Genomic DNA, 13,544 nt, shown 5'->3' with positions numbered 1-13,544 from the left:
CAGGAATTCAAGAGAGAATCAAAGGCAGAAAAGCTTACAGACCCCAAATGAAGATCACCGGAAGCTATTCAACCCTTAGCTCTAACTGTAGTTGATCTGTAGACATGTGGTCCCACTTTATCATATAACTGAATTTTTTTAATGGAAATAGAACAGTTAGGTTTTTCAGTGAATTCTTAAATTTGTAACGCCAGAACTGATTTGTTAAAGAGTTCACATGTGACAAATACCTGCATAACCAAAAATTTCTGCCTTGCAGCCACAAAGCATTAAAATATTTTTAACGTCTCCTTTAATGGCTCCTATGATACATTAATCTCTCTATTTTAATATTGCAAAGTAGTATTAGGAGAACAGAAAAGTAATTTGTTGTTCTACCCTAATTTTTACAGCTTTATGAACAAATTCTAGCTGAAAATGAAAAGCTGAAAGCACAGCTACATGATACAAATATAGAACTGACAGATCTTAAATTACAGTTGGAAAAGGCCACCCAGGTTTGTATCTTTTTCTGTTCTACCCTGAAGGTAATGGTTGTGATTTATTCTGTCTAAAAAATGGATTGAAATATTCTCAGATGTTTCTTTGAAACACAAGTTTGGTTATTGATAATAGCTTATCAATAAGAAGGAATTAAGATGTTACAGTTTACTGATGACTTCATTTACTTCTTTCTAGAATTAATTAAAAATATAGACATATAGGGGTGCCTGGTTGGCTCAGTTGGTTAAATATCCAACTCTTAGTCTCCAGTCATGATCTCAGTCATGAGATAGAGCCCTGCATCAGGAGCGCAGAGCCCACTTGGGATTCTCTCTCCCTCTCTTTCTCTGCCCCTACCCCTGCATGTGCGGAGTGTACTCTCTTTCTCAAAATAAATAAACTTGAAAAAAATACACATATAGAAGTATAGCCTTGTAGTGGAAAGTTGAAGTATTGTTAAACCTTTTAATGCTTATGTTGTGATACATGCAGGGCTTAAATGCTTATTTCCAGAATAATACACATGTTGCGAGGCTTTAAAAGCATTTATACAGAACCTTCTTAAAGCCATAAAATAAGTTTATAATCACTTTTTTTAATTTAATGTTTTATTTATTTTTGAGAGAAACAGAGTGAGAGCAGGGGAGGGGCCAAGAGAGACAGAGACACAGAATCTGAAACAGGCTGCAGGTTCTGAGCTGTCAGCACAGAGCCTGATGTGGGGCTTGAACTCAAAAACTGCGATTGATGACCTGAGCCAAAGTCTGGTGCTTAACCAGCTGAGCCACCCAGGCACCCCTATAATCACTTTTATTCATTATAAATATTTTGTTTATTCCTTAAAAAGTAATTTAGTATAATAATGCTAGAAGAAGATCGTTTGTCATTAAATGTTTTTATCTCCCTTCTGTGGAACATCCTACAGGAGACCATTTTAGACAAGGAAGTTGGGGTAGCCTGAACAAAATTCACAGCCGTATATATGATCTAGGATACATTTTATCTAGGAATTGTTTCCTAAGCTTTTTTCTTGGAATACTATAGTTGTGGGAGATAGTAATAAGCACATTCCTTCCTCATTCTTCACCTGTCCCCATTCAAAGAGAAGCTTTTTGTAACCCAAGAATCTTAAGAAATATTATACTACATCTTGGAATCTATTCATGTTTAAATTTAAAAAAATAATAATTTTTTAAGTTAATTCTCTATGTTGAACTTAAACTTGTTACCAGGTCCCTTTTTGTTGTTGTTAACCACTATTACATTCTGAAGCAGTTGGCTATGCACAGTGGAGGCTTTGCTAAAATTCCAGGAATTAAGATAACCTTATGAGGTTATTTAGCTCTGCAGATTTCATCAGTTGATGAGGGTTCACTATATAAAGAGGATTAAGTCAGAACAAGAACACGTTTCTTAGTGAGGTGTCATAAAAACTTGGAATGTCATACAAGTTACAACTTGCTGGCTTACGCTTAGGCTTCATGGTAAACTGGAAAGTCATCATTCTTTGGGTTGCATTAGTAGCTTTGTGAGCCTCTCATAAAAATATCATAACTAGTTTTCTGAAAATAGCTTTAGCTCTAGAGATTTGATCATCATGTTTTCTAAATAAAAATGTTCACTGCTTAAAAAAGAAAAAAGTTCACTGCTTTCTGTTGCAGTGTCCTATAACTATGGTGAGTCAACTAATCTGTGTTTTTACTGCTTACTACCTTCTCTGTTTTTCTGCTCTTCTGCGTACCCTGTTGTCATTTCATTCTTCCTATATGTCTCTCACTCGAACTCTACAAGAGAGGAGAACTGATAGAATTAGCCAGTTATTATCAGCATGGAGCAGTCCTGTTACAGCTCACAGTCTTGTTAGTGACAAGTCCGATTTCATAGGACACTGGACAACCTATTACAAGTTGCCTTTGGGTCCTGTACCAATTTCTGATCCTGTGGACTGTGGCCAGAAAAGTCACTGGATTTAAAAGTATGACAGCTTCTGCCTAAGCAGACATTCTGAGTACCATGCCCAGTATACTGAATGAATAATGGGAAGGGTAATTCAGAGTTTAAGACATTGGTAAGTATTCAGTTATTATCTTAGTTGGAAAAACTATGTAAATGTTTTTTTTAAAATTTAAGGATATATGTAAAAGTAGAACTGATAAACATTAAACTTTTTGTTCAACTCTATAGAGTGTTTATCTTGAGCATTTAAGTCTACTGTGATCATTCCATCTGGTTTTTATTTTCTTTTTTGAGCATTACTTCCGTAACATAGTGGTGGCAGTTTGACGGTTGCATGGAGTTTTTCCAAGGGAACTATTGTCCTGTTAATAGTGTGTTTGAAAATACTTGGCCAAGGGAATCTAGAATCTTTAAATCCTGTCTTAGTTCAGCTACTCTCCTCCATATAGTCTCCAACAGGGGGAAGTAGGCTGATTTACCAAAAACTGGTTTGATGAATATTTTGTCAAATGTCATTTCACTAGATTTAGTAATTTTGATTTTAACAGCTTTAACCAGAAGATTCACCAGAAATATTAACTAATTAATAAAATTGATTTTTAATGTAAGAAATTAGCAGATAAATCATAAAGTTGCTAAAATACTTCTATATGAAGAAAAATCTTCAATAAAATGCTAATTTTCATCTAAGCTTTTACCAACTTATATGTAATGGCATTGTTTCAGCTATTTCTGATTTCTTTTGGGTGCTTTTGAATGTCATTTTTAAATTTTTCAGTCTTTTTTTTTTTTTTTTTTTAAGTAATCTCTACACCCAGTGTGGATTTCAAACCCACATGAGCCGGCCAGATGCTCCTACATTTTTTAGTCATTTAAGCATTTTTAGGATTCATTTGCAGATCCTCAAGGGGCAGATTAGCCTTTGTTTTGTATTTCTAGCAATTAAAATATAAATTTAAATTTAAAACAACAAAAAGAAATCAGAATTGAAAAGTTTGTATATTTGAAATTCTGAATTTGATTTCTAACAATAATTCAAATGTTGACTTTTCTTCTTCTAGAAAGAGTAAGCATAAAAGCATACAACCGTTTAAAACAACAGAGAAAATGAAGAATCTTTAAATTTTATATACTATAACCACAAAAAAGAAACTGTGATAAAAGGATCAAAAAGTAATGGTTACAGGTCTTGATAATACTGAAGCATGAATACTAAAATGACTGACAGAACAGAAAATTATATAAAGAAACCTTGAGAAGTGCCTGACTGGCTCAGTCAGTAGAACTTGCAACTCTTGATTTTGGAGTTGTAAATTCAAGCCCGGTGTTGAGTGTAGAGATTACTTAAAAATAAAATCCTTAAAAAGGAAAAAAGGAGAAATGTTTAATGATGAAATATATTTTTAAATAAATTTTATAGTTAATAGTCGTAAAAGAACATTATTGTTCAAGTTGCCAAAAACCGGGGTGCCTGGGTGGCTCAGTCTCTTGAGGGTCCAACTTCAGTTTCGGTCATGATCTCTCACCTTGTGGGTTTGAACTTTGTGTCAGGCTCTGTACTGATAGCTCAGAGCCTGGGACTGCTTCGGATTCTGTCTCTCCCTCTCTTTGCCCCTCCCCCACTTGTGCTGTCTCTTCTCCCTCTTAAAAATAAGCATTTTTAAAAAATTGTTTTTTATTCTTTAAAAAAAGTTGTCAAAGGGGCAGCTGGGTGACTAATTTGGTTAGGCATCTGACTTCTGCCCAGGCCGTGATCTCACCATGTGTGGGTTCGAGCCCTGCCTCAGGCTCTCTGCTGTTAGCGAAGAGCCCACTTAGATCCTCTGTCTTATTTTCTCTCTGCCCCTCCCCAGCTTGCTGTTTTTCTTTCTCTCAAAAATAAAATAAATATTTTAAAAGAAAAAGGTGTCACAGCCATTTTGGGGGGGGGCACCTGGGTGACTCCGTCGGTTACACAGGCAACCTCGGCTCAGGTCATGATGTCATGGCTCAGTGGGTTTGAGCCCTGCATCGGGCTCTACTCTGACAGTTTAGAACCTGGAGTCAGCTTCAGATTCAGTGTCTCCCTCCCACTCTCTCTCTGCTCCTCCCCTGCTTGTGCTCTTGCGTTCTCTCTCTCTCTTTCTCGCTCAAAAATAAATGAATAAACATTAGAAAAAAACATTTTTGGTAAATTGATAAAATTGACTATTCACCAAATTCTCTTTTGGGAAGTGAGCCATTTGATGGGTTTTCTTTTCAACAGTGACCAGGAATCCCAAGGGAGATATATGTACAGAAGTCAGTGTAAGAAAGAGCTAGGATAGAACTTGTTTTTTAACTGGGCCTTTTACTCAGTATCCATATACAGAGCTTTGTGGTGTTAGATGTGCCATGTGGCTTAAAACCCCAAGGGTCCTTTCCAGCCCCCAAATCTCAGGACTTTATCAACTTTGAGTTAATAGTATAGTACAGGAAGCAGGAAAATGAGAGTCCTAAAGCTCACCAGCAGAAGAAAAGTTATATAGCTAGGATTTCTTATAAGTGAACACAATTATGAACCTTACCAATTTTGGAATGTGGGTGATGGTTAGAGGGAGGGCAAGACTAACCTGGGAGAGAGAGCAAAATTTAGGCCAGTTCACTGGTTTGGCTATATGGATACTCACTCAATCTAGTCCTAACTGCATTTCAGTCAGGATCTTAGAATTTGACCATTCAGATTAGCCACTCCTCCTGGTGGTGTAGGAGAGGAGAGAGCTGGCTGAGCATCGGAGAGGAAACTAGTTTGTTTTGGTGGTGTTCCACAGTGCTCATCCATCCTTCCCCCCTACTGTACTATATAAAGACCTGAGGAAAGTGGCATGTAGTCCATGAGAGCTGTGGACACCATTTTAATTCTAAGCATTCCTTTAACTCTTTATTATTTCAGTACAAAACTGATTTTTCTTTATTTATGCCTGTATATTACTCTACCTGAATAGTATGATTTATTTGAATACCACTAGAGGAGAGCTACTATTCCTCCTCCACTACCCCCTCCCACCTTTATTGCACTTACATCCCTTTTATATTTCTTACTTTGTTACAGAGACAAGAAAAGTTTGCTGATCGGTCACTATTGGAAATGGAAAAAAGGGTAAGTGTCCATTCTATTAAGTAAGTAATCTTTTTCCCCTTTTATTATTTTATATAAGCAGTAATCGGGTTTTTTTTCTTTTAGGTTTGGCTTTATATTTGATAGTTTTAATTAGTGTAGATTAATATTTAATTATGAATGTTTTCTGGCTTAGCTTCTTTATATAGTTCTTTGGGACCTTTGTAGGTATGAAATAATCTTATCTCTGTAGATGTTAAGACTTAATTTACCATGTTACTCTTTTAATGGATTAAAAAAAATCTCTGCCTTCATTCTTAAATGTATACATTGTGATAATGAATCTAATGTTTTTGAAATGCCATTTATCTTTCTTTGGTTTTCTGTGGTGACATACTTAAAACATTTTGATCATGTATACATTTAGTTTAATTCTTTGCAAAATTTAAACAAAGTTTATAAAGATTCTAAGGATATCAAATTTTAAAATTCTTTTTAAGTTAGTGATGCTTTACTTAATTTTGAATCTAAATATTTAACTTAAATAGGATATTTTAAACAAAAGAAAATTGATTCCTAGAAAAGCCCTTTGCTCTTTTTTGTGTTTCTTTAATTTTGTATCTGGCTGTGATACCTTTACTTGTATTTCTCCATTTACTGTTGTTACTGCTCAGGGGTCTTACAGTGGCCATAGGTATAACTCTACAAGTTGAGTTTGAGTAGTTCAGAATGTTTAAATGTCAAAAGTTAAAGGAAAAGTGCCCAAAGAGTATCTGTTAGTTCAGATAAGCTCTGGCTATACTTAACAAGATTTCAGCCAGAGAAGAAATTACATCCTGGGTGTGATCTCTAAGTCAAAGAATAAATAATCAGGAGCAGTTGATAAAACATTTTCTTCCATTCCATTATAAAAATAGTCTGTTTACTTTTTTGACCAAAAAGAGAGAGAGAGAGAAATGATATCTGTCCTTTTTTATCTAAGCTTGTGTAGATCTGATACATACATTCATACTCTTGACATTCTCACCTGACTCCTTTGCCTGCCTATCAAATGCAGATAACTTACAGAGTAGCTGATCTACTTTCATTTTAATAGACATTAGTAATCATAGTATTAATAATAGCTGCTAACATTTATTCAGTGTACCAGGCAGGCACTGGGCTAAGCAATTTACGTATTTACTCGTAACCATATTTTTTTATGTTAATAAGTTTGCCAAACAGAAGAAATTGCCTACAACTTTATAATTGCCAATTTGGTGACAAGACAATTAGATATAGTGTTCTTGTCTTCCTTTACCAGAAAGTAGTTAAAATCTTGAAGATACTTAATAAAATTAAAGATGATGGGGCAGAAAGAAATAGGCTATTTACGATATGTCACCAAGTTATGAGGATCAAATATGACACTATATATCCTAGTGTTTTGAGAAGTTCAGTGGTTTTTATGAATTAGTCATAGCGGTATCATTAACTAGGAGAAAGTTCTATTCATAGAAAATAAGATTTTTGTCCATGTAATGGTGTTTAAACAAGTTAATAATAGAATAACATGGTACTTAAAAGACTATGAATAGGATCCCGTCTATTTTTTTTTTACATCATATAACCTAAAACATTAACATTTACAGTAAATATTACTGCTTTACTAAATATCAACATTAATTATTAATCTGGGAAAGAATGTCTTGGAAATTCATAGTGATTAAACTAAATTTAAATGGTTTATATCTGAAAGGTGACCGGCAAGAGTCAGTATCTTCTGGGCGGTATGACCTAACCAAAGTTTTACAGCACATTAATTACTGCTGCTTGCTTTTTGCATAACACCCTAGAATGCTTATTATTTAAGGCAGAATAAACCAGTACACTGCAGTAACGTGTTGTATGTTGCCTTTGCCTGTCACTCTTTGAAAGGAGGAACTTGAAAATACATGCTGCAGCGGCTGCTTCATTAGAGTCACAGCATCAGTGCTGCACACAGTATCAACTTCAGTTCAAACCTGTAAAGCTAACTGGATAAATCATGGCTAGTAGACATTGCAGGTGGAGGAGATGAACTTCTCTTAGATCCTTTTGAAAGTCTAAAGTACACGTATTTTAGGCATGCTTGCTTCTTGCGTTTCTGCTTCTGTCACTAGAATAATTGCATCTATGTGTGGTTTTTTTTTTTTTTTCTATGTAATCCTCAGTCTTGAGTATTGGTTTATTCTATTTCTAAGTTTAAATGAACTAAAAAAAAGAGTTTGAATATGTTATGTAGCATCTTACCAGAAAGTCAAAGCTTTAAAGAAAGAGCTTATAGAAATTAATAAAAAATAATATCCTTATATTTGTTTCAAAATTTAGAAAGCTCTTTACACATCACTGGCATCACACCTTTTCCCACACTGCTCCTGATTTGATTTTTGACTCTAAAGTGTCACTATTTCACAATGTAGAAGAGAATTAAGAATATAATAATTATGTGATTAATATTGTTACCTTAAATTGATCTAGGAACGAAGAGCCCTAGAAAGAAGAATATCTGAAATGGAAGAAGAGCTTAAAGTAAGTATACCATGTTACTACTTATGAGAGATGGTACTGTTTATGAACTTACTTTTTACAGAACTGTTGTACATATTATGTTTACATTAATTGTTCTCAACACTGATTATGTAATTTATGAATTATCTATATACCATGCTTCTCTTTATTCCTAAATCCAGATTTTAGGTGAGCTAGGAGAACATTTATAATTCAAATCTTTTTTAATCAATTTTCATGGCAGTTTTGATGGTCAGGTGTAGAAGAAATTAGACAATAATGGCTGTAAGGTTTGGGATTTATTATTTATTCTTCACAATTCACATACTCTGATTCTTGGAGAGTAAATGGTAGGGGTGGGTGGATACAAAAATGCTTTCCTTTGAAAATAAAGGACTTTGCAGTAGTGGGCCAGCGGAGCTGTATTTTATGGAACTCTGAATTACCTGTAGAAGTAATGATTTGTTTTGAGTGTTAGAAGGAACACTTCTTGCAGGGGGAACAAAAATAGCAGAGTTAATTGATACCTTTTATTATGTTGTCTTGCTAAAGACACCTTTATCACATTATGAATTAATGAACTGATACATATGAAAATGTGCCTGTAGAATTAGATTGTCAAGATTTAATTATTGTATTGTTGAATTTGGTTCTTTATTAGAATATTATTACTGAATGGCTTTAGAGACAAATTTTTTGGATTTTGTTTATGTATTTTGTTTGATATGGAATTTTAGGACTGCACTATTTACCTTTGTGAATCTCAGGGAATATCCTTCTAAGACTCTTAATTTTTTTCTTCTTATATTCATTTATCTGTGATTCTTTGTATTTTTATTGTCCTCTTTTTCATTTTCTTATTTTTTTATTTTCTATTTCTTTATGTTCTAATTCTGCAGAACCTGCATCAAATAAAGCAAATTCAGACTCTGAGAGAGTTAAATGAGCGACTGCTGACTGAGAATAGGGCCTTGACAAGAGTGGTAGCCAAGCGCTCAGGGTTCTATAGGCAACTGCAGGCTGTGAACCTATAACTTGTAGTTTCATCATTTCTTCTTGGTAGAGCCAGGCAGGTGTTTTTGTGTTAGTAAGCGTGTCTTGAGCTCACTTTTACAAATTAATGCCATTGTGTCTGTAGCTTATCATATAACTGTTAATTATGCATGGCTTCTCAGAATGTTAGAAAGTGTCACTAATTGTATATTCTGACTGATAAACTCCAGTAAATTTAGATGATTTAAAGATTTAAAGATTTGTCTGCACTTTGCAAAGCTTGTGCACATTTTGGCTCTACAGGTCTTTTATGGATTAAAAATATGACCATTAAAAATTCTTCACTAGAAAGAAAATGGTAAACAGTATAACATGCATTTTACATATAATTACTATGTTGAAGGTGAAATTTAAACATATTTTACCTACTTTTCAAAATAATATCATTTTCACTCAGAACCACTTCAGGGTTCACTTAGTCCTTTATTACAGTGGTATCCTGATACACAAACTTAAGATTACTGTATTTTATAACCATACCTTCTGCAAACAATTCATTCCACATAAATTTAAACTCTTCATAAAGATTTTGCTTAAGGTAATTTGGCCAAGTAGAAGTTTTACTTTTATCTAATTTTACAATCTAGTACATTTTGAAAGTTGAGGAAAGGTAGTGGAACACTATTTTCAGTGTCTTAGAAAGTATTTGTTATTGTCCAAAATAGAAGCTGTTCTCCTTCCTAGCAAATCTGGCAGAGCACATGGAATTTGTATCATTCTTAGTAGAAAGTCCAGTTTATTGATAACATTTCCACCCCCTCCTTCAGCTTGTCTATAAAACAGAAAATAGATTTCCTTTGAGGACCTGAGCGTGTGTTTTTCTGTTTGCTCCAAACACTGGTTATTTTTTCAATGCTTAGATATTTTCATAAATATAGACTGACTATTTTGGCTTATAAATTATTTTATACTGTTCTAATAGGAATAACTTATTGTTTAATGAGCATCTATCTTGGATCAGACATTGTAGTACGTACTTAAGCTTAGTACTACAGGTGAATCCTTCAAGGAATTCTAATAATTTAGAACAAGTCTAACTACCTCAAAACATTCCTAAATAGGCTGGTTTTCTTGTGGAATAATAGTAAGCACTATGGTTTAAGGTCCAATGTAAATAAAGTAAAAGGCTTTGATTTAGGTGCGGATATGAAGTCTTAGAGGAACTCCCTTTGAGAGCCTATCCTAACAAAAACAGGCTTCATTTTCTTGGCTGCTCTAATACGGTGTGCTTGTGAGTCATAATATCAAGTGATTTAGTACATTCCAAATGATAACTTTGGGAGAATCAACTTTTCATTCCATCATTTATTAAACTAATTAGCTTCACAAACCAAATTTTTTCTTTCTTATACACTGTAGCCACTAGAAATTTATATAACTGACAAAGCTTGTTCATGTGTCTTGTTGTGAAAATATAAAAATACTAAGGGTAACATTTTATCTTCCTGTTGAAGTAAAACTTTTTCTTTTCTTGTTTCCCTTATAGATGTTACCAGACTTAAAAGCAGACAACCAGAGGCTAAAGGATGAAAATGGGGCCTTGATCAGAGTTATAAGCAAACTTTCCAAATAAAAAAAAAAAGGAAACAAAAAAAAGCAGCAAGTAATGGAATTGCACATATGAGCAACCCAGTGGACCATAATCGACAGTCACTGGAGGCCTGGGAAGAATCCAGGGAGACTGTCATTTTTGGATATCCTGCCAAATGCCCTCTTATCTAGGAATTGTGTTTTGTTTAATTTTCTGGGTTTTTTGTTTTTGTTTTTTTTGTTTTTTTTTTCTTGTATCAAGACCATTGTTTCATGTTAATGCAGCTGCTGAGAAGATTTTTTTTTTTAATGACTGAGAAAACTTGTTTACAGCTCCAGCATATAAGGAAAGTGTTCAAGGCCAGATATGCCTCAGAGATATTTAACCAGTAAGCCTTAGTTGTACATAAATACTTTTGTGTCAACAAAAACTTTCAGCTCTCACAGAAGACAGTTATTCAACATTTTTTGATGTGCCACAGTTTCCAGTTTTTCGATATTTTTTTGCTTTACATCTAAGTTTGGGTTTGTATTTTTTCCTCCTAACTCTTCATGTGGCAGACTCATCTGTGTTTTCACAGCTTTCTTATTTACAGAAAAGAACACCTGTCCTTCTGAGATCATTGTCCTGTATTAGGCTAATGCTGTGTTGTCTTCCACCCAGAACTGAGTTGCTTGGTGGAACATTTGCTTTCACTGTTTGTGCAATATGCATTTATTTCTTATATGAATGCTTTAAAGTCGGTTGAGATTAGATTCTTTTAAGTCCTATTTTCTGCCTTCATTGGTCACTTTTTGTTTTTGTTTGTTTTTTATTATTGTAGTATAAGATGTTAGATTCTGTAATCTTCACATTCATTTTAGCAGGTACTGAGTGATGCTGTGTATATAAATAAGTGTATTGTTTTGATTTTTAGACCACCACATGGCATGCTTGACTATTTTCTTACTTCAAATGTCTGTTAATGCAAAGTAGGCTACTCCATAATAGTGTTAAAAACAAAATTTGCTAACAATGTGATATAAAGACTTTAAAAGTGACACATAATGTGGGGCCCTATCTTTACAAAAGTTTTCTACTGTAAAGTGCTTTTACTTTTATTTTCAGTTTTCATTTGATAGTATTCAACCACAATTAAAGTTGCATAAGATAATTGCTTCACATTTCACATACCTATATTTATCTGAGTGCTGTCTAAAACTGTTGTGCTAGCCAAAGTAATGCTATGAAATCATTTGCAGACTTAACCGTGAATTAATGTTAAATGCACTGTTATTGCCATGTGAAGAGGCATTGACTTTGATACCACCATCATGTTCAGACCATTTTATACATTTCAGTGGCCTTTTTAAAAAAAGAAAAGAAAAAAAGAAAAACCAAGTACATAGTGAAGATGGCTTTTATTTGGACAAATAGCTTTTATATTTTCATCAAACCATGCAAAAAAATACCACATCTTTCTGGCACATAACTGTCTCCTTAACCACTGAACAGTTCAGCCATTTGAATAAATTGTACATTGTAAAGCTTATAGTAGCTAATTGTATTATTGATTGTATTGTATACTATATTAAATGTGAATTTGTACCCCTTCATTTTAAAAGGTCATTGTGTTCTACTGCCTATTTTAGATTACTTTGGGGCTGGGAAAGGGTGTTTTGGTAAGCAGGATTTTAAGTCCTCTCTCTCTTGATTGGTTTTATGAAGATATAAGGTTATGCTCTTACTACCAAGCTCAGGATTCTTGATTTTTAAAGGTACAAGGATAGTTATGGGAATTTTATTTTTGGTTATATTTGAACTGTATGAATGGTAGGTCTGAATATAGAGAATTTCCATGGTCTTATGTGGACATAAAATATACAGATAATTGATCAGTTTGAGTGACTGCAACATGTTCTGGTTGCACAACAGTTAGGCATGCTAAGGATTATATTTGTGAAGTTTGAATGCCTGTGAAGAATGATTAAATACATGTTTCTAATATTTTAGTGTTTTGTATTTAGGTTATTTATTCTTTGTATCTAAAACTGAACAGCTACTGTGCGATATTGATTTTATTGGTAGTATTGAGCAGACCTTGTTTCTGCATGAAACTAGTTGCAAAACCCACTATTTTGGAAATAAAAATGTATTTTGACATATACAAATAAAATGAATAAAACTATTTTAAATGTGTGACCTTTTACTGAAGACACTTAAATTTTGTTCTGAGATATTTAAATTCTGCATGGGTATTTTTTCACTAATTGCTTTATTTGGATTCCAATTTGAATAATTTTCAAAATTGTAATATTGTGATAATTTGCACAACATTGTACATGCACATCTGTAAATGCAATCTTAATTGCCATATTTATGCAATCTGTGTACCAATTTGGACAAATGTTTATATATTTTACATAAAGCTGTCTGTATGCAGAATCTGAGAACTAGTTTTTTATGATAATAACTGGGTAAAAAAAAAACAGTCTCAAGATAGTAGCTTTGTAGCAGATTTCATTTACATAAACATTTTGTGGTTTCTAAATTAAACCTGTGCTTTTTCTTAGCTGCAAACATAAGGTTGGGAATACATATAAAGATAATATTCCATTGAAATGTAAAATAATAGATCATTCTTCAGCCTAGGTTTGTCCCCAAGTTCAGCCCCTCATCTACTTGCACATCTATCACTACATTAAAAAGGCACTTTTAGGGGCGCCTGGGTTCAGCCCCTCATCTACTTGCACATCTATCACTACATTAAAAAGGCACTTTTAGGGGCGCCTAGGTGGCTCAGTAGCTCAGGTCATGATCTCGTGGTTCGTGGGTTCGAGCCCCACATCGGGCTCTGTGCTGACAGCCAGCTCAGAGCCTGGAGCCTGCTTCGGATTCTGTGTCTCCCTCTCTCTCTGACCCTCCCTTGCTCGCTCT

General features: G+C 34.0%; 1 protein-coding gene across 5 annotated transcripts in view; it reads left to right on the top strand.

Moving 5' to 3' along the window:
• Positions 1-13,050, top strand: part of PPP1R12A (protein phosphatase 1 regulatory subunit 12A) — a 160,345-nt gene extending 147,295 nt beyond the window's left edge. For all 5 annotated transcript variants that reach the window (XM_039235548.1, XM_039235549.1, XM_039235547.1 and 2 more), the window contains 4 exons: positions 393-497; positions 5,510-5,557; positions 8,015-8,065; positions 10,584-13,050. In XM_039235548.1, coding sequence (XP_039091479.1) covers positions 393-497; positions 5,510-5,557; positions 8,015-8,065; positions 10,584-10,670 — 291 coding nt within the window. In that variant the 3' untranslated portion in view covers positions 10,671-13,050. The remainder of the gene's footprint in view (positions 1-392; positions 498-5,509; positions 5,558-8,014; positions 8,066-10,583) is intronic.
• The last annotated feature ends 494 nt before the right edge of the window (positions 13,051-13,544 follow it).

This window comes from Hyaena hyaena, unplaced genomic scaffold (genome assembly GCF_003009895.1).
Source record: "Hyaena hyaena isolate Hyena2069 unplaced genomic scaffold, ASM300989v1 scaffold_99, whole genome shotgun sequence".
Classification (NCBI taxonomy): domain Eukaryota; kingdom Metazoa; phylum Chordata; class Mammalia; order Carnivora; family Hyaenidae; genus Hyaena; species Hyaena hyaena.
This window is presented reverse-complemented; position numbering and strand designations above follow the sequence as displayed.